Here is a 22,149-nt window from a genome sequence, read left to right on the forward strand (position 1 = left end):
AAATCTCCCCATGAAGCATCTGCAAAGGAGCACCCCCTCATAACTCAATATCACCCTTGACTGCACCCACCCAAAGCGTTCTATTTCAATAACACCAAAGGCATATCCTACCCTATCATAAGCAGGGGTACCTGTGCAAGCAGCCACACAATATACCAACTTTGCAGTTCTGCACAGTCTTTTCGATAGGCAAGTTGTGACCAACAGTAAAATTGGCCATCCAGTGACAGAACATGCTTCTGAGCACATCATTCTTGACTTCAATGACAGCTCCACAGCTGATGTAATCTGGAGCCCCCAATCCCCCTCCACAAACATCAGCTTCTCTGTATTACCTTACCTCTTGTCACAGTCAGACTACAGCAATGCAACCCCCCCCTGCTCTCTCTCTCTCTCTCTCTCTCTCTCTCTCTCTCTGTGTGTGTGTGTGTGTGTGTGTGTGTGTGTGTGTGTGTGTGTGTGGTTCAAGGGACAGCATCTGCGTGTTTCACCTAGGACTTTCCACTACCATATCTGTTGACGTGAAAAGTGCTAAATTGTGTCATGGTTCTGAGTCTGCCTCTCCCACCATTTTATCTATCTGGGTAAGTTATTTCTGAAGTTGAAGAAAGGCAATTGTTTGAAAAAACCTTTGGGTGAGGACAGCTTTATATACATACTCCATAACAGAATTTATCATAAATAATCCATCATAATTTCAGGAGAATTATGGGGTCTACAGTTAAACCACAAATGAGCTTCATTCCTCATGACTAAAGCTGTCACTATTCAATATGTAACCATACTACTATTTGATAATTTTCTCAATAACATCACAGTATCTCCAAGAGTTAAGAAAAATTTCAGTCTTACTCTACAGAAAACATCTGTACTAACAAATTAATAGTGTGTGTGGTGCAGAGAGCAAAGGTGTTTACTTTGCCATTAAATTCAAAAGTATATCACTATTAACATCAGAAGTGTTAAAGACTAATATCATTTTTATTACATTTGAGGCACTTTACTGTTTAGTACAATGTAAATAGACAGCACATAGCCATACACATTAACAAATCATTACAATATAACAAATTCCAGGATGGAGATGACAGAAATTATCACAGCAACATCTCACCTACAGCTGTTTGATGTACGTCAGATCAATATATATGAAGCTTGTAAACTGACTCATTGCACATAATTTTAACACGAATTGTTCAAATCATCTGCAGAATATGGAATTAACTAACTGATTAAATTGACTGATCTCAAATCAGGCCAAAACAGATGTTAGGGAGATTTTGGAAGTTATTTTGTGTAAGTGTAAAGAAAAGACTCTGTTACTTGTTTATTGTATGTATAATTCCTATTGTACAGACTGGCTTTTTTCTCAGAACAGGGAAAGAGGAGGTGATGGGCAGGGTGGATGGAATGCTTTGCAGAGTGTGAGAGTTGGACATGTTATTAGGTCCTGAAAATCTATGCAGAAATACTCTTGTGGGAGAACCATGTTAACCATGTTGGAAGCATAGTGGAATGCAATGTGCATCATGATTTAAGCAATTACCTATTATGGAATATGAAATTTTCATCACAAACTTAGTAATTTTTAGTGGACTAAAAACTTTATAAAATGTTTTATCATAATACACTTCTTTGTAAAGAAACAATATGTAAGTAATATATTAAAGGAATCAGGAATACAGCATTGTTAAATTCAGAAGATACACAAAAGTAGCGAGGTAAAGTACACCATAAAAATTATTTTACATGTGTGCTATCATCTGGCAGATGCCACAATCCAGATAATGAGGTGATGGATATTACACCTCTATCCAGCCACTGTATAACGGCTACATCACTGGTTCAACTGATGTGGAGAAAAAATGAAGAAACAGCAAGAAAATTTATACCTTGGTATAAATAGCCTTGCACATCTCGCAAACAGTGCAACATGGAATGAAACGACGACAACATACTCGCTCTGTACCTTCATAAAGGAATTCATAACATTTAAATCTATGCACTAATTACCTTAAAAGCTAGCTTACTATTATTTGCAGTAAGTGAAGACCCAATGTAAAACCAAGGTGTAATGAACAATTTGATCTTTCTTCCAAGTGTAATTCTTGTATGAAAGAATTGATATGAATGTGACTGTGTGTATATTTCTAAGCTTCGCCATACATTAAAGTTGTTTGTAACTATTTCAAAACTCCACTGAGAAAAGCTGGTCCAACATTATCTTTTTCCTGTAAGGGTATCATTATTTAGCAAGGTGCGGTGAAATCTTTATGTATCTATTTATTTGTGATTTGTTATTTGCTTCTCTAACAATTCTACATGGATATTCACAGCTAAGACCTATCCTACATTTTGCAAAGAGTATTATCTGGCTACTGAATATGTCAGTGGAGACACGACAAAGCAATGCTAAAACCCAGAATAGTTTTTGCCTTTACATACTTTAGATAAACCTTAATATTTCAAATATCTGCTCTGCATTTATTTGCAGGCATCTATGCAATCCTCACTGTTATGTGAAAAATTAAATCAGAAAAAGGAAGAAAAACATGTATGAGTTATTAATCACAGGTACATAAAATCTGGACATGCCATCAGAGGCTTCTTATTAAGAGAACTGACACATCATCATACAACGCATACCTATGAAGAATTATTGCCATATATTGGCAAAGAATTAATCCCTCAAGAAGCACAATAAGGCATGCTCATACTTTCACTGGCAAATAGTCAGAGCCCCAGAAGCACTAGACCTCTGGGACAAATGGAATGACCATTCACCTAAAGCAGTAATGTCAACTATATAATCAATATACAAAACACACTGACCAACAGCTAACCAACCCTGACAAACCACTGACTAGATAGAAGGAAATTCTACTTTATGTCTTTATCTGAGGTTATCAGAACCTCTATAGTCAGAAATAAATATTATTATTATTATTATTATTATTATTATTATTATTATTATTATTATTACACTACTGGCCATTAAAATTGCTACACCAAGAAGAAATGCAGATGATAAACAGGTATTCATTGGACAAATATATTATACTAGAACTGACATGTGATTACATTTTCACGCAATTTGGATGCAGAGATCACGAGAAATCAATACCCAGAACCACCACCTTTGGCCGTAATAACGGCCTTGATACGTGTGGGCATTGAGTCAAACAGAGCTTGGATGGTGTGTACAGGTACAGCTGCCCATGCAGCTTCAACATGATACCATAGTTCATCAACAGTAGTGATTGGTGTATTGTGATGAGGCAGTTGCTCGGCCACCATTGACCAGACGTCTTCAATTGGTGAGAGATCTGGAGAATGTGCTGGCCAGGGCAGCAGTCGAATATTTTCTGCATCCAGAAAGGCCCGTACAGGACCTGCAACATGTGGTTGTGCATTATCCTGCTGAAATGTAGGGTTTCGCAGAGATCGAATGAAGGGTAGAGCCATGGGTCGTAACACATCTGAAATGTAATGTCCACTGTTCAAAGTGCCGTCAATGCGAACAAGAGGTGACCGAGACATGTAACCAATGGCACCTCATACCATCATGTCGGGTGATATGCCAGTATGGCGATGACCAACACACACTTCCAATGTGCGTTCACCGCGATGTCACCAAACACGGATGTGACCATCATGATGCTGTAAACAGAACCTGGATTCATCCGAAAAATTGACGTTTTGCCATTCGTGCACCCAGGTTCATCGTTGAGTACACCATCGCAGGCGCTCCTGTCTGTGATGCAGCGTCAAGGGTAACCGCAGCCATGGTCTCCAAGCTGATAGTCCATGCTGCTGCAAACGTCGTCAAACTGTTCGTGCAGATGGTTGTTGTCTTGCAAATGTCCCCACCTGTTGACTCAGGGATCGAGACCTGGCTGCACGATCTGTTACAGCCATGCGGATAAGACGCCTGTCATCTCAACTGCTAGTGATACGAGGCCGTTGGGATCCAGCACAGCATTCCGTATTACCCTACTGAACCCATCGATTCCATATTCTGCTAACAGTCATTGGATCTCGACCAACGCAAGCAGCAATGTCACGATACAATAAACCGCAATCGCGATAGGCTACAATCTGACCTTTAACAAAGTTGGAAATGTGAAGGTACACATTTCTCCTCCTTACATGAGCCATCACAACAACGTTTCACCAGGAAATGCCGGTCAACTGCTGTTTGTGTATGTGAAATTGGTTGGAAACTTTCCTCATGTCAGCACGTTGCAGGTGTCGCCACCAGCATCCACCTTGTGTGAATGCTCTGAAAAGCTAATCATTTGCATATCACAGCATCTTCTTCCTGTTTGTTCAATTTGGTGTCTGTAACACATCATATTCGTGGTGTAGCAATTTTAATGGCCAGTAGTGTATTATGATATTGGGTCAAAGAAGGTAGACATTACTACAAAACGAATGATGAGATGGGCTGCTCCCGAACCTCAGCCCCTTGGGTCACAGGCCCATGGCACACGGAGGTGCAAGCAGAGTCACGTACAAGATCAGCTGTTCTAGTTCTTTTACCAACATTTCTTACCCTATTGAATCAAAACTACATGTGAAAGCAGCAACATAATACAGGATTGCTAAAATAAAGTTGGCCGAAAGAGTGTTTTCAGTGTTTCTGGCAATGTATGAGAGGTGTTCAAAAGGAAAGGTACAAAACAACACTGTGTGTGCAATTGAAATCTATTCAAAAATAATCACCAGAGGCCTGAGAACAACTATTCCTCATTCCCAGAATTGCTGTGGCTGTGACAAGAGCCAGTCTTCCAATGTGTCTCCAGTTCATCATCTGAGTTGAAGCACTTCTCTTCAAGATGTTTTTCATAGCTGATCAAATATGTGGAAGTTGCAGGGTGATATATCCAGGCTTTAGGGCAGATGTTCAAGCCCCTCCCATTTGAACTTTGCCATTACACTTTTCGAGACATTGGGAATGTGTGGATGTGCATAATTGCGGAGCAGAATCACTCTCTCTGTGAGCAGCCCAGGCTGTTTGTTCTTGGTGGACTTGCATAGGCTACAGAATGTATCACATTGCACATCACTGTTAATGGTTTTTCTCTGCTCCAGGAATTCTCTGAGTATAGGACCTCAGACGCTGAAAAAGACGGTAAGCTTTACATGCTAACTGCACAGATTTAAATTGTTTAGGGAAGTGACAAAGCCTTTGCCTAGATGTCTCACAACATTATCCCAAAGTGACATGTAAATTTCATCCTGTTTGGTTGTTACATCATTCCATACCTTTTCATTTGAACACACTCAAAACCTAAATAACATAATGGTAAACTAGTAATTTGATAAAAATACTGAACTGAGACCTGAGTGTGTAAAGCACATGTTGGGCTTATTAACGTTTTTCTTGAATAGTTTTATTTTGGCAACCAAATGTAACAACTTCACTGCAACTGCTACACAGCATTTTATAGGCATATGACTAAGGTGGAAGACAATAAGTCATGTGCCAGAACATAAGCGTACAAGCACTATCAAACTATGCGCTCAAAACAATGAGTAACGCTGAACTGTAGCAAAAGGCCAACCAGGCCATCATGTTGTAGAACATGCTGTGTGACGAAGGGTAGTTTACTCCCATGGATGCTTCAGAACCTATACCTTTTTGATCCTCACTACCAATACAAGCTTTTCTGAAATGTGAAGATGGAAGCTCTCCCTCCTGCACAGCCTTACTTAGTTCTCATAACCACCCTGGTCTTCCTTGCCTCCATTATTTTCCGACTCCAACCCCAAACAATGCTCTCACAGTCCAATTTCTTCTCTCTTACAACCCATTCTAGTTCCTTCCTTTAAGCATTTCATTATTTCCTATTTTTCCCTCCAATTTTATAACTGTTTCCCCTTCTTTCTTATGCCCCTACTAGCACTGTTCTCAATATCAAACTTGTTCCTGCATGCAGCTACTTGTTTCGCACCAGCATGATTCTTCCAAGTCCAATTTGCCCTATTCTTCACTCTCCCCATTCCACATCTAATCAGGTTTCCTCAACAAGCACTTCATCCAATCTTCCAGTGAATGTTGTTAGAAGACAACAGTGTGCACGCGTGCACGCACATGTGTGCATCAGTGTGTGTGTGTGTGTGTGTGTGTGTGTGTGTGTGTGTGTGTGTGTGTGTGTGCGCGCGTGCGCGCATTTACAATACAGAGGAAGTGGCTATTTTTATAGAAACATAAAGAAAGCAAATAGATTTGTTACCAGAATCCGTTCACTGAACACTGCAAAAATGTTACACCCGCCCGAGTGTGTGTGCGTACATGTCTACACACAAACACGTGCACGCACACACCCACATCCACACAAATAGGATGATAACAGAAAATGATGGAGAATAATTCACAATTCTCACCAATGCATTACTATTATATACCCATGCAACTTACCTGCAAAGGATGGTATCTAAGGCACAAGATTTCTTCATCAGATGTACAAAGCTGAGAGAACTCAATAAGTGGATCTTGCATTCTTCTAGCAATTGATATAGCTTGTCGTAGCAGATGAGGATAATCACGGAAGTCATTCTGCCAAAAAATGAAAATAAAATTAACTCAAAAGTTTATGATACTTTTCATCAGTGATTATAAATTTACAGACAACTAAGAACAGTATAAACAAAATTTATATACAGCAGAGGTGACATAAATGCATCAGTGCGTAACTGAAAATTGGTAAGCACGTAACGAAAAGGCTAAGTTGAAGGCGTGGGCCAGGTAAAAAAACTGACTGCCTCTTTATATGTTTGTACATTGGTTGGAAATATTGCAAGCAATGTTGGATGCGTCGTGAGTAGCAGTTAGCCCCACTAGCTGGAATGCTACAGTTTGTCAGTTCAAATCCAATCACCAGAACAATATTTGTTAATCAGTATTTATCATTTCTAGATGGTTCACAAAATTACTTACGTTTGTAATGTATGCATTTACTGAAATATTCAATGTCTGTATAAATAACAGCATCCTCCATCCAGGAGGTAGTTTAGTTCTGTTCTTTTTTGTCTGTACACTGGTTTCCATAGCTTTCAGAGCTGAATGTTGTGCTTCACTGAGAATCCTGCTTTTGGATTTGGACTTAATTGTGGCTATGATGCGACTTGGTTTGGTAGAGACTAGGACTTGATATTTTTAAAAATATCGGGAATCTGATACATTGTCATGTTTTTGTTCTGGTCTTCAGTCCAAAGACTGGTTTGATGCAGCTCTCCATGCTACTCTATCTTGTGCAACCCTCTTCATCTCTGGAGTCACTACTGCAACATACGTCCTTCTGAATCTGCATACTGCATACTGTATTCATCTTTTGGTCTGGCCTGTATTACACTATACAATTTCTTTGTCAAAGATTTGATCAAATATTCCGTCAAATATATTTGACAAAGATCTTTGATGTAGCGCTAGAAGGGGTATTACACTGTCATCAAAGTTTTCGTCAAAGTTCACGATGGCTGACAACACCTTGTTATTAACCGCAGCAGTTGCACGTACCGCAATTGCATTGTGTGCGTATGCGGAAAAGAAATGGGGGAAAAAAAGGAACCATACATACGAGGTTGACAGTCTTAAATTCTTGGGATTACAACTTGATAATAGATTCAGTTGGGAGGAGCACACCACACAACTGCAGAAACGCCTTAACAAATCTGTATTTGCAATTCGGGTGTTAGCAGACATAGGCAACATAAAAATGAAAAAGCTTGCATACTTTTCCTACTGTCATTCCATAATGTCATATGGTATAATATTTTGGGGTAACTCTTGAAGTCAAACAAAAGTTTTCAGAGTCCAAAAGCATGTAATACGTATTATTTGTGGAGTAAAAACATGGACGTCCTGCAGAACCCTCTTCAAAGAACTGGGATACTAACTACTTCCTCTCAGTATATTTACTCCTTAATGAAATTTGTCCTAAATAATATATCTCTTTTTCCAACAAACAACTCAGTTCATACATACAATACCAGAACAAAAATGATCTGCACAAGGACTTAAAAAGCACTTACTTAAGTTCAAAAAGGGGTCCACTACTCAGGAACACTCATCTTCAATAGTTTGCCAGCAAACATAAAAAATTTAGTTACAAATAAAGATCAGTTTAAAAGGAGCCTGAAAGACTTACTAGTGGCCAACTCCTACTCCATTGACGAAATTTTTAATAGTAACAAATGATGTATTGTATTTATTCATACTATTAGTATTGTTATTTCAGCTTAAAAAAAATAGACATGCTCCACATCCATGAGGATCTCCTCAGCACGGATCTATGGAACGAAAAACTAATCTAATCTAGGGGAAGCCGTGGGTTTTACAATGACACGATAAAAGCATTCAACAAAACTTGTTACGTGAGCTTACAGTGGAAGACGTCAAGTCGTACATCAATTACTTAAGAATGGATGAGCATACATTTCTGTATGTGCTCAGTGAAGTGTATCCTCATATCACAAAGCACAATATTCACTTAAGAACTGCTACATCTTCAGAAGACAGGATCACTGTAACACTCCGATTCCTTGCTACAGGAGAGGGTTGGGTTAGGTTAGGTTAGGTTATGTCTCCAATCTTCTTAATCTATTTATGTATTCAAGGTGCCTAACTTTGTAAAGCGCCTCATCAGCTTCATACATCTCTATTAATTTTGTAGTTGTCAGCACACATCAATTGTATTTACTGGCAATGTTTATAAAAACACTACAGACGACAGAACGCCGCAGCGATGCTAGCGCTCCATGTGGTAGCATGTCACATTGCAGCGAACAGAAGACAAGCGATTTCTTTGATCAAATCTACAGCGAGGCCCTAGATTTGATCAAATATTGGACGACATTTGACAGAGTTCCTATTACACCATCAAATATCTTTGACAAAGAAATTTGATAGTGTAATACCGGCCTCTCCCTCTATGATTCACCGCCCCCCCCCCCCCCCCCCCTTTGCCACCAGTACAAAATTGGTGATCCCTTCATGCGTCAGAATGTTTCCTATCAACTGATCCCTTCTTCTAGTCAGGCTGTGCCACAAATTTCGCTTCTCCATAATTCTATTCAGTACCACTTCATTACTTACGTGATCCACTCACCTAATCTTCAGCATTCTTCTGTAGCATCACATTTCAAAAGTTTCTATTCTCTTCTTGTCTAAACTGTTTATCATCCATGTTTCACTTTCATATATGATTATGCTCCATACAAATACTTTAAGAAGATACTTCCTGACACTTAAGTCTACACTCAATGTTAACAAATTTCTCTTCATCCGAAATGCTTTTCTTCCCATTAGCAGTCTACATTTTATATCCTCTCTACTTTGCAGCCCAAACAGCAAAACTTATCTACCACTTTGAGTGTCTCATTACCTAATCTAACCCCCGCAGCATCACCTGATTTAATTCAACTACATTTCATTATCTTCATTTTGCTTTTGATGTTCACCTTATATCCTCCTTTCAAGATACTTTCCATTCCGTTTAACTGTTCTTCCAAGTCCTTTGCTGTCTCTTGATAGAATTACAATGCCATTGGGAATTTTTACAGTTTTTATTCTCCCTGGACTTTAATTTCTACTCTAATTTTGCTCAATATACAGACTGAATAACATCAGGGATAGGCTACAACCCTGTCATACTCCCTTCTCAAGCACTGCTTCCCTCTCATGCCCCTCGACTCATATAACTGCCATCTGGTTTTTGCACAAATTTCGCTCTCTGCAACACCTTTAGAATGTGAAAGAGAGTAATCCAGTCAACATCGTCAGTGGCTTTCTCTAATTCTACAAATACTGCCAATGTGAAAATACACTTTTTACATGTTAAATGACAGTATGCTTTCCCTTGGAACTGTATTTATCAATCCTTTGAATGGTTAAGCTTTTATATACCAGTGTAGAACTTTCCAGTACTTCAGGTAATGAAAGTCAGGGAAAAAAAAGAACATGTTTTGGAAAGATCTTTGATGTGCAGCAACTAGTATGCTGTATATTTTCATATTACAAATGTATATATTCAAGTTCCACCACACTTAAGCTATATGAAAAGCTAAGCTTTCATATATAATATTGGTCTTTTTTTGCATTATTTGAAATAATGACATACATGTCTAGTCTTCTGGGCTCATAACTCTTCTAAGTGGCTGGTCCTCAAAGTGTTAAGTTTTAAATGAGAGTCAAATGCTCTGTGATTTAAGAAATTCACCGCACATTCTCAAATGTAACATAATTCACCTTGTGTAAAAGGGAATTTACTTTGAAAGTAACGCTTGCCACACCACAATTCGCAATATTTTCCCACGACCTGTTAGAAATAAGCTCATTTCAGGAATTGCCAGCGCACACCATAAAATGGGCATTATTGTGCACATGTAGCTACAATTATGTAGGAAGCCTAAATGTCAGTATGTATATAGCCTTAAGAGATCTTACATTGCGTCATAAAATAAACAGGATATCGTAAACCATACTAAAATGCATAATTCGGCTGAAAGTGGCATTTGTACGTCCAGATTCACAGTGAAGTAGGCCCCAACCTAATATGAAGCTTTTCAGTGTGGTTTTCAGGATGCAAATTTTCTTGGAATACCGGTACTGTATTATCTCATGTTCGGTTCTTTATTATGGCATAATGTCATATGTGCCAGAAGGTGAAAACGTGCACTTCAAATTCAACGAAAGGTTGACACTAGCCAGTAGTGTGGAATGAAACACTTCATTTCAAATAAAATGATTGTCTCCGTGGAAAAGATTAATGAAAGCCAAACTTCTTTAGCAAACCGACAAAAATAACTTCATTGTTCTCCAAGGCAATTAATGCTTGACTGCCAAAAATGTGGAAATAAAATAAAATCAGAAAACTGAAAAAAAAAATACATTTTAGCCTTCCATAATTATATGAACATAGTTTAATTCACTTGATAGCTGGCCACAGAAATCCGTTTGTTTTCATTTGATGCGAGAGCTGAAAACGAAGTGGAAACAACAAAATCACTAAATGTAACCACGGGTAACATGGAGACTATACCTCTCCCCACTACAACTCAAACTGCTCTGCGCATGCATGAATCTGGCAGCTTGTGTGAGCCAAAAAATTCCTGGGTAGCATCTGGCTGTTTGTTGCTACTGCTGATACAGCTAACTGCCATACATCAACTAGCCAGAAGAGAATGAAGGTACTGCTCATCGCATGCACATTGGCAATTGCTCAAGTGAACCTATATGTAAACAATTGTGACATCATACTCATCGGAAGCAGTTTGTTGTTGCGAAGTATTCCATAGTTTTTGTCCTAAAGCCTTTGACAAATTTTGCTTGTGTGTGCACTGGGTTTTGTTGTTGTAAATGGCACATTTCCTTCACAATTCAAGTTATTTTGGTTCTTTCTCTTGTTAATGTTTTATTGCTGCAGTACTATTCTGCAGTATGGAGTACGGTAAAATTCTTTGTTACAGTATTCTTACCAGTCAAAATTACAAAAATTTAACTGAAAAATAGTACAATGAAAAATTCCTGTGTTTTTCCTGGGGTATATACACCCTGTTAACCTATCTTCTATGAGAAATTGTAGGGTCAAATACTGCCTTGCATGTTCCTACATTTCTCCCGAATAGAAGCTGATCTTCCCAGAGGTCGGTTTCTACCAGTTTCTTCTATGAAGATTTTGTGTTAGTATTTTGCAACTGTGACTTATTAAACTGATAATTTTCACACCAGTCAGTATCTGCTGGAATTGCAATTATTACAGTCTTCTTGAAGTCTGAGGGTATTTCGCCTGTGTCCACTAGTTGCATTAAAATTGTTTTTTAATGCAAGTGGTGTGCTATTTCTTCACATCAGAAACCATTCCATCACTCCCCCCTCCCTGTGCAATCGGACTTATTCTTTCTGCCACCTATACTCACGTAATACAGTCAAAGAGAAAGACTGGACATAATGAAAGCTCATAGACTAGTAAGACTCCACACAGTGAAATTAAAATTATGTTCTACTACAATTTTAAAAGAACGATTTCAAATATTTATCAAAAACTGTGACAAAATATAATATAAAATAAAAATATCGGCATTTGATATTGCCAATTCGATAGTGATATACAAGTGAAAAAAGTATTGCCGACATATAACGCTACTTTTTAGACAAAATATCAATATGTCGATATTTTGTCAACAGCCATAGTAGAACGCTGGGTACTCCAGAACATCTGTATCATCGTGGCTCCAATTAGGCAATGTAAAAACTGTTGTCTACATGGTCAGGAACCAGAATGCAAGCAGTACACTCTTCCTGAGGTCCTCATATTCAGAAGAGTAATGGATTCCAAAACAGCAGTTAGTTAGCTGTTCACCACACATCAATCATATTTTGCTAGAGTCATTGATCACGAACCAATAAAATGGTTGAAAGTATTAAATTGAGTTGCCACATACAAAATGTGGAGTAACATGATGGGTTTGGCAAATGTGTGCTTTTACTTGGATAGCACAGCCCAGCAGTCGTTCAAGAGCAACGAAGAGAAGCTTGATATCTGGGACAAATTCCAGATTGAAATGAAGACAACATTTGGTAACAATCAGCAGCAAGTCCACTCCTGAAGAACAGGGCCCAATGTCACAGGGAAACAACACAGTCTGGAATACAAAACGTTTTGACCCTACGCCACACTGTGAATCCAAATATGACAGAAACCAACAAAATCTCACATTTGAGAAAAGGAGTTACAGAAGACAGGAATGAAACTCCTCTCATAAAAGAAGTCATAACAGCAGAGGAATTAATGAAGTGGTGCAACAGAAGAAGAATCTGATTGCCAAATGTGGTCCCTATGGCAGTTGTGGAATACCATTATGACCTCACCTCTCTCTCATGTCAGGTAGAAAGAGAAGGCCACAGCATTTCAGGACAGCCAGAAATGTCAGAAGATTGAGTACACAACAGATAGCAGCCATGAATGTTGATCCCATATGTATGAAGATAACTGAGCATGTCAAGAAAATCTTTTGCATGAGAATGGACTTATACATACAAGCTACTGGCAAACTGAGGTTGAGGATTCTAACTGGGGAAAGACTGTTTTCTTAACACTGACAGTCTCAACAAGTTCAAAGTTATCCTGTTTTAATTACGTGATGTTCCACCCACGTTTGAGCTTATGACGGACAACCTGCCTTGATATCATAAATGGACTGTGTGTCTCAGCTATTTGGATGACACTTATTTTTTCAAAAACATCTGAACACCACCTATGCTGTCTAAGGTGTTTATTTGACAACACATCCACCTTTGTGGAGGATCATAATTCTCATTAACAACTGACCTTCCTAAAGGATCCATCGGGTTGGCTGGTGAAATGAGCACTGTGGCTTCAGGTATACATCAGAGTGGTATACAAAAGTGGAACCAAACACAAGGATGCAGACTGCCCTTTAAGGAATCTTTCAGTAGAATATAGTAACGAAGATGTGATCTCCATCACTGTTGCATTAAATGACATTGCTTCTGAACAGATGGAAGATCCATTACTGCTGAAAATGTCAGTACCTCTGAAGGAGGAGGAACCCACTAAAGGTGAATTCCACTTAAGAAATGGAACATTTCATAGGAACTATGATCCAATGAGGCTGGAACAGTTTTTCATCAGGCCAGTTCATCTACAGCAAGCTATCCTGAAGTTTTCCATGACACACCTACATCTGGTTCCCTGGGATTTGTGAAAACTATAGAAAGAATCAGAGGTAGATATCACTTGCCACTGTTCTACTGTAATGGGACACTATATGAGCCAATGTAAGGATTGTCAGTAATGGGAGTGAGTCGCAATTACAACAGAGCAGCTCATACCAATTCTGGTTGTAGCAGCACTATTCCACCGGATTGGAATCAATCTCTTGGGGATGTTCCTGAAGCCAACAAATGGGAATCAATGGACAGTAGTCTCCACTGAGTACTTCATCCACTATGCTGACACCAAAACTGTGTCAACTGCAGGGGCATTGGGAATTGCAAGGTTTCTTGTAGAAGACATAATTTTGAAGCATGAACACCCTGTTTAATGATTTCTTATGGCAGAAAAGTTTTCCAGTCGAGACTGGTATCAGGGGTAATTTCATGTTGCAAAAATCACCCACAGAATGACAACTGCCTACTATCCACAGAATGCTTTAACAAGAATCTGGCAGACATACTCTTCATGCACGTTGATGTCTAATTGAGAGATTGGGATACAATATTGCCCACTGTGGCATTCATATGTAACACAATGAAGAAAAACATAAAAGCTTCACACAATTCTTTCTGGCCCATGGTCATGAGGTCAAAACAATGAATACACTGTCCCTTTCAACCAGGCATTACTTAGTATGACTATGTGAAACATATCATCATCATTGAGAAACAAAACAGTTGGCTCTAGTACAGTCTCTGGACACCCAGTAGAATGAGCGAGACCACTATTTACTGAGCTCTGGCCAGTGAAATACAGCCCAAGAGACACAGTATGAATTTTCAAACTTCTACGGAAAGGGGGACTATCGAAAATGTTACTAAAATGTTACTTCATCAAGTAGACAGAGGCACATAAATATCGAATATGTCCTCTGTATGAAGCTCTATTACAGTCCTTAGGTGCAGAGCTTCTTGTTCAAGGAAAGCGAAAGGCTGCTCAATAACAGCAAAACTTATGCCTTCAATGCCGATCATAATGACAAGGATGTATCAAGGGAAAGGCTATTCCAGTGCTACCATACAAAGGACTGCTGATGAGATCTACTTTTAGGAAGGTGTAGTTGGCTCCAATGAGAACTTCTGAAACTGTGGGTCCTGTTTCTCCACAAGAGGGACTAATGTCAAGAGCTGTGCTGCAGGCATGGTGGAGTAGCAGTTAGTGTCGCTGGCTGGCATGCTACATGTTGCCAGTTCAAGTCCAATTACCAGTAAATATTCGTTATCCTGCATTTATCAGTTTTAGATGGTTCTCAAAATGTCTTATGTTTATAATGGCTGCAGATTCTGGAATATTAAATGTTGATATAAATAGCAGCACTCTCCAATGAGAAGGCAGTTTCGTTCTGTCTATGTGATGGTGAGCATAATAAAAGTGCTTTCAGTGCTAAGTGTTGTACTTCATTGATGATCCTGCTTTGCACCTGGATTCGATTGCAGTCTGATGTGACATTATTATTAATAACAAATACATAGTGGGAAATAAATTTGTTGTAAACTGGTTACCTCTCCTTTTATAGAATTGGCATACACTTTAGCCAATTCATTGTCACATATTTCCACAGCTATTGTTGGAAACTGGACATCTTCTACTAGCTGATTGACTATTTCCTTCAAATCAGCAGCCACCATAAGTGCTTCCCGTGACTCTCCTCCAACACATATCACATGAGGCTTCTTGGTGTAGATAAAATTTCGTAAAGCAAGTAAGTCTGCTTCCTGTGGAGGTAAGGATCAAAAAATATTTTCAAAACAGCATTTACAGTGAGAATGACAATAAAAAGAACCACTAGATACTATATATGATTTCAAAACACCAACATTATTCTGACATGATTTAAAAGCTTGTGGAAAGTGCGGCCAGATGGCCACTTGAACATTGCTACTTCCAAATGTAAATCTTGCATAGTAATGTTTATATAACACTATTTTATAAGAATATTTAGCCATTAACATGGCAAACCATATTAACATTTGGAGTCCTGAGTTCAAAATGCTTATTAGAAACTTCTGGTAGAATATACAAATAATAGCAAAACTTGTACAGCTTTGTTCTTAAGTAGCAAACACTTGCATTTTTAATAACATATTGTAGAAGTGAATAAGTGGCAGCTTCCTATTCTTCTTCTTCTTCTTCTTCTCCTCTCCCCTTTGCTACCCCTACCTTCAATTAGCAGCTTTTTTGTTAGTGAGACAGATAATTATCAATACAAACAAAGCATACACCCAGCGAAATGAAACTATAGTGTGTGTGTGTGTGTGTGTGTGTGTGTGTGTGTGTGTGTGTGTGTGTGTGTGTGTGAGTGAGTGAGTGAGTGAGTGAGATAAACATTCAATGTACCTTCTGCAACTTTTCTTCTTCTCTAAATGAATTTTTCCTTCTCAGCAAATGGGGTAATCTGAGATAGTCAGTGCAGTCTCCATCCGGCCCAACCATACAAGCAAAAGATGCTTGACTGTAATCTGGAACGTAAGCTACTGCCATAACTCTTAACCCTTTGCTGGTGTCCCACTCTTCTTCTTCCTCATCTGTGAACTCCACTGAATATGGTGCAACCTGGAGAAATAGAGACAAGTCGGTAATTAATTCTGTTGAGATAATAGATAACTGTGATATAATTCCTATATTATATTTTAATATGGTGGTAATACATAGAGATTAAGTAATGAAGGTAACACACACATAACTCCACTGGAAATCTGTTCACTCTCACCTTCAGCCAATTATACAATTTGCGGCAACATGTTCTAAGAACAGATTCTCTTGCTTCCATTAGAAGATTTGTTCGTAGTTCTTTACGTAAATCTGGAAGCAGGAGGCATTTCAGTGCCAGCTCCACACAATTTACTCTAAGTGAATTCCACTCTTGGACATTTTTGCTGAATTCGTCCTATAATGGAAAAGAATCAAATTTATATTGAGGTCCACAAATATGGAATACATAAAAAATATGGGATTCTTTTTATTCCAACTTTTCCTTCACATCTCAAAAGCAGTCCTAATATTGGACCACAAAACACACATCCTTAGAAAATTTAAGCAAAGATGTGCTCCGACTGAGCAAAGCTAAGTGCAGCACAGAGTCAGATTTATACTCCGTAATCACATCGAAAATTTGACATCCACTGATGGATCTAAGACTTTCAGCAGATTTCTCTATGTGCATAGGTGAGAAAAACTCAAGAATGAAAGTACCTTTTGCATGACGTGTCAGTGCCAAGTAACACAGCTCAGTGATATGTGGACCATACATACAGAGAACAGCCACAGTATAGTAAAGATGGTAATTGAAACAAATATGCGGTGAGACATACACAAATGACATTTTTCTTAAAAGACGATAAGTAGACTGAAGTCAGTGTGATTCATGATGGTCCCCTGGATATTAAAAATGCCAGGACATTGCTCTTAATAGAGGATGTGACCACTATGGACTGCAGTGCACATTCTGCAACGTCCCCCCATGCTGGCCACATGATCGGTAAGGAGTTCTTGGAATATGGCATTCCATTCCTCCACCAATGTGGTTGACAATTGCTGCATGGTCACTGATGCACATGGACATGCTGCAGTTTGTCTTCCCAAAGCACCCCACACATGGATAATGGATTTAAATGCGAAGAACAGGCAAGCCAGTGCATTTCCTGCAGCTCCTCTCATTTGATATGGTTGTACATGGTCATACATAAAAATGACCAAGTGGGCCCCTCGATAGATGCACTTGGGGAAGGAGTACAGTGTCATTATAATGTTGATCGGTAAACGTATCCTGTTCAAAGATTTTGAGGTCAGTACATCTGTGTAACATGCCTCCCTCACTCTAACACCTGAACCACCAAAACAATCATGTTCAACAATGCTGGACGTATCTTCATACAGCAAGAGGTGGGAACATTGTTGAACATGATTGTTTTGGTGGTCCAGGTGTTATGCTGTGGGTTGGACTGTCAGTGAGAGCGCATCTCGAGTTCCCGCTGCCAATAAGGTGAGTACACCGTTTGTTTGTTACATATTTTCACGAGCGTCAAACAGGAGCAACCTATTTTCAGTTATCTGTGTAGTTACTAGTTTATTTTTGTAATTTCTTGCACATTTGAATGATTACTAGGCACAACCTTTTATTTTAATAACAGTATAGCATGCAGTACCACTGTGGTTATCGACCCTTGTATCGACTGTGGTTCTTTGGCGCACAGCCAAGTAGAGGGTCTGAATCAGAGGCTATGGTGGTTCTGTGACTGTGTAGGCTGCAGATTCCTTGACTTGTGCCATTGGGTGGTGGGTTTCTGGGTTCCACTTAATAGGTCGGGAGTCAACTACACACAGGAAGTGACTACACATGGAGTGGGGGCTGTGTGGAAGGGACTGGGCAGTTTTTTTAGGTTAGAGAGTCTCAGTAAACCACAGAAAGGGTGTACATCTAAAAGGGCACAGGTAAAACACAGTAAGGTAGTTGTAGAAACTATCGGTATTGTGGCTGTAAATTGTCGTAGCTGTATTGGGAGAGAACCAGAGCTCCAAGCCCTTATAGAAAGCACTGAAGCTCAAATAGTTATATGTACGAAAAGCTGGCTAAGGCCAGAAATAAGTTCAGCTGAAATTTTTTCAAACGAAGTAACAGTGTTCAGAAGGGATAGATTAAATACAGTTGGTGGAGGAGTATTTATTGCTGTCAGAAGTAGTTTACCTTGTAGCGAAATTGAAGTAGATAGTTCCTGCGAAATAGTATGGGTGGAGGTTATACTTGACAATTGGACTAAACTATTAATTGGATCATTTTACCAACGCCTCAACTCAGAAGATACAATTGCTGAACAGTTCAAGGAAAACTTGAGTATCGTTTCAAATAGTTACCTCACTCATACAATTATAGTCAGTGGTGACTTCAATCTACCCTCGCTATGCTGGAAAAATTATGCACTTAAAGCCAGTGGCAGGCATAAAACGTCATCCGAAATTGTACTGAATGCTTTCTCAGAAAAATATTTTTAACAGTTCGTACATGAGCCCACTCGAAGCATAAATGGATGTGAATGCATACTTGACCTCTTAGCAACAAAGAATCCGGGACAAATAGGGAGTATCATGATGGTTACAGGGATTAGTGACCACAAGGCAGTTACTGTTAGGCTGAATACCACAACACCCTCAACCATCAAAAAGAAACCCGAAGTACATCTATTTAAAAAAGGTGGTAAAAATGCTCTTAACGTCTTTTTAAGGGACAGTCTCCACTCCTGCCGTTCTGATCATGTAAGTGTAGAAAAGATGTGGAATGATTTCAAAGAGATAGATTCGATGGAAATTGAGAGACATATACCACATAAATTAATAAGTGATGGTACTGATCCCCCATGATACACAAAACAGGTGTCAGATTGCTGTTGCAGAAGCAACAAAAAAGCATGCCAAATTTAAAAGAAAGCAAAATCCCCAAGATTGGCAAAGTTTTGCAGAAGTTCAAAAGATTGCACGTACTTCAATGTGAGATGCTTATAATAATTTCCGCAACGAAACTCTGTCTCAGAATCTGGAAGAAAATCCAAAGAGATTCTGGTCACTGGTTACAGTGCCACAAAAGCAGATGAAGTAAATATTCCTGATTTCCAATCAAGAACAACAGCCGAGATGACAAACATAGAAGTAGATATCCTCAGTTTAGCAAATCAGCTTAAATCACTTAATAAAGGCAAGGTTTCCGGTAGTCAGGTTCCTTTCAGAGTATGCTGATACAATAGCTCCACATTTAGCAATTATATACAACCACTTGTTCACAGACAGATCCATACCTAAAGACTGGAAAATTGCTCTAGTCACACTAATACCCAAAAAGGAAAGGATGAGAAATCCGCTGAATTACAGCCCATATCACAAACATCGATTTGCAGTAGGGTTTTGGAACACATACTGTGTTCTAACATTATGAAGTACCTTGAAGAAAAAGATTTATTGACACGTAATTAGCACGGATTTAGAAAATATCGTTCTTGTGAAGCACACTAGCTCTTTATACTCATGAAGTAATGAGTACTACCGACAGGGGATGTCAAATTGATTCCATATTTTTAGATTTCCAGAAGGCTTTTGACACTGTTCCTCACAGGCATCTTCTAACCACACTGTGTGCCTATGGAATATCGCCTCAGTGTTGCACTTGGATTCATGATTTCCTGTGAGAAAGATCACAGTTTGTAGTAATAGACGGAAAGTCACCGAGTAAAACAGAAGTAATATCCGGCATTCCCCAGGCCCTCTGTTATTCCTGATCTCTATTAACGACATAGGAGACAATCTGAGTAGCCATCTTAGAGTGTTTACAGATGATGCTGTCATTTACCATCTTGTAAAGTCATCAAATGATCAAAACAAATTGCAAAATGATTTAGATAAGATATTTGTATAGTGTGAAAAGTGACAATTGACCCTGAATAAAGAAAAGTGTGAAGTTATTCACATGAGTATTAAAAGAAATCCACTAAATCTCGATTATGCCTCAAGTCACACAAACCTGAAGGCTGTAAATTCAACTAAATACTTAGAGACTACAATTACAAATAACCTAAATTGGAACAATCACATGGATAGTGTTGTGGGTAAAGCAAATCAAAAACTGTGATTCATTGACAGAACACTTAAAAGATGCAACAAGTCTATTAAAGAGACTGCTTACACCACACTTGTCTGTCCTGTTCTGGAGTAATGCTGTGCTGTGTGGGATCTGCACCACATGGGACTGACTGATGACATCAAAAAAGTTCAAAGAAGGGCAGCTCGTTTTGTTTTATTGTGAAATAGGGGAGATAGTGCCACAGACATGATACGTGAATTGGAGTGGCAATCATTAAAACAAAGGCATTTTTTGTTGCGATGGGATCTTCTCATGAAATTTCAATCACCAGTTTTCTCCTCCGATTGCGAAAACATACTGTTGGCACTCAACTACATAGGGAGAAATGATCATCAGGATAAAATAAGAGAAATCAGGGCTCGCACAGAAAAATTTAAGTGCTGGTTTTTCCCGCACGCCGTTTGAGAGTAGAATGGTAGAGAGACAGCTTCAAGGTGGTTCACTAAACCCTCTGCCAGGCACTTTATTGAAAATAGAGTAATCATGTAGATGTAGATAGCATAATGTTGCATGGGTGTACTGGACTATAAATCTTTGGAAATGGTGCACTCAATGGCCAATGTTATTGTGACACTACTCCATCTCCATGTGCATCTTTCCAGAGTTGCAATCAGTCCTGACTTCATTTTGATGGATGACAATGTGCTATTGCATGAAACAGCACTGGTGGAGTGAGCTCTTGGGGCAAGGGAATATTCTGTGAATGGACTTGCCTGCCTGTTTCCCCCTCCCCGATTTAACCATGTGTGGGAAGCATTGGGGTGGGATACATTGCAGCATGTTCACATGCACAAATGGCCATCCAGCAGTTGTCAACAACACTGGTGCAGGAAGGGAATGCCCTATGATAAGAACTCATCATCAACCTTGTGACCAGCATCTGAGCAAGATCAGAGTAAGCGTTTCTGCACATGGTGATAACACACCCTATTACGAACCATATCTCGCCTATTTTAGATGTCCAGGGGGCCATCATTGTAATTATTGTCTTTGAATTAAAACATCATTTATGTTTATCTCATTGCATATTTCTTTCAGTCAACTTCTGTAGCAGTTCTTTCTATGTATGGTCTAAGTTTCATTGACCTATGTTGCTTGGCAGTGACACAAAATGCAAAAGTTACTTTTGTCCATGAGATTCGCACACCTGTGTATTACAGCCTTCATTTATACAAAAACACACTGCTCCAACACATTTTCTAATGAGATCGTCTGACTTTCCATAGGATTGTTGTCTTTGTCTGTTCTTATCCTTTGACTCACCCAAACATTTAACTTCATTGCTCCATGTAGCATCCATTTGCCTGGCAAAATGTTCTGCCCGCCTCATTTTCATTACATTAACAATTACATCTACCACTCCAATATGTTCCTCCATTCATTTCTTTGTTTTCCTGTCTCTTCACAAAATTGCTACCATGCACATCTCCACTGTTTGCTAGCAACCATCAGTTTTTATATTTATTAATGCCTCACCGCCGTAAGTCAAAACAAGTAATAAACACTGACGATAAACTTTTTGTTTCATTCTGCAAACTCCATTTACTTTAGTAAATGCTCTTCTCAACCCTTTGTTTGACTCTACCCGTGTACACTCAGTTGTCATCTTCATGTCATATATTTCCTTTGTCAGAGAAGTTCCTGGACAGGTTTTTTTTTTTTTTAAAAATAGGAAACTGTACTTACCAAGTTACAATCTTAGCTTCTATCAAAGTAGTCCCCTTGGCTATCTATACACAGTTGCCAACGTTTCTGAAGATCTTGAAAGCAAGCAAGAAAATT

At 38.9% G+C, this 22,149-nt stretch overlaps 1 protein-coding gene across 2 annotated transcripts in view; it reads right to left on the bottom strand.

The window, feature by feature from the left end:
• The window catches only part of LOC124717030 (transcription elongation factor SPT6), a 157,651-nt gene that overhangs the window by 32,968 nt on the left and 102,534 nt on the right, over window positions 1–22,149 (bottom strand). For both annotated transcript variants that reach the window (XM_047243696.1, XM_047243689.1), the window contains 4 exons: window positions 16,453–16,629; window positions 16,080–16,295; window positions 15,245–15,457; window positions 6,425–6,562 (listed from right to left, as the gene is read on the bottom strand). In XM_047243696.1, the coding sequence (XP_047099652.1) occupies window positions 6,425–6,562; window positions 15,245–15,457; window positions 16,080–16,295; window positions 16,453–16,629 (744 nt within the window). The remainder of the gene's footprint in view (window positions 1–6,424; window positions 6,563–15,244; window positions 15,458–16,079; window positions 16,296–16,452; window positions 16,630–22,149) is intronic.

The sequence above is a fragment of the Schistocerca piceifrons genome, chromosome 1 (assembly GCF_021461385.2).
Source record: "Schistocerca piceifrons isolate TAMUIC-IGC-003096 chromosome 1, iqSchPice1.1, whole genome shotgun sequence".
In the NCBI taxonomy this organism is placed as follows: domain Eukaryota; kingdom Metazoa; phylum Arthropoda; class Insecta; order Orthoptera; family Acrididae; genus Schistocerca; species Schistocerca piceifrons.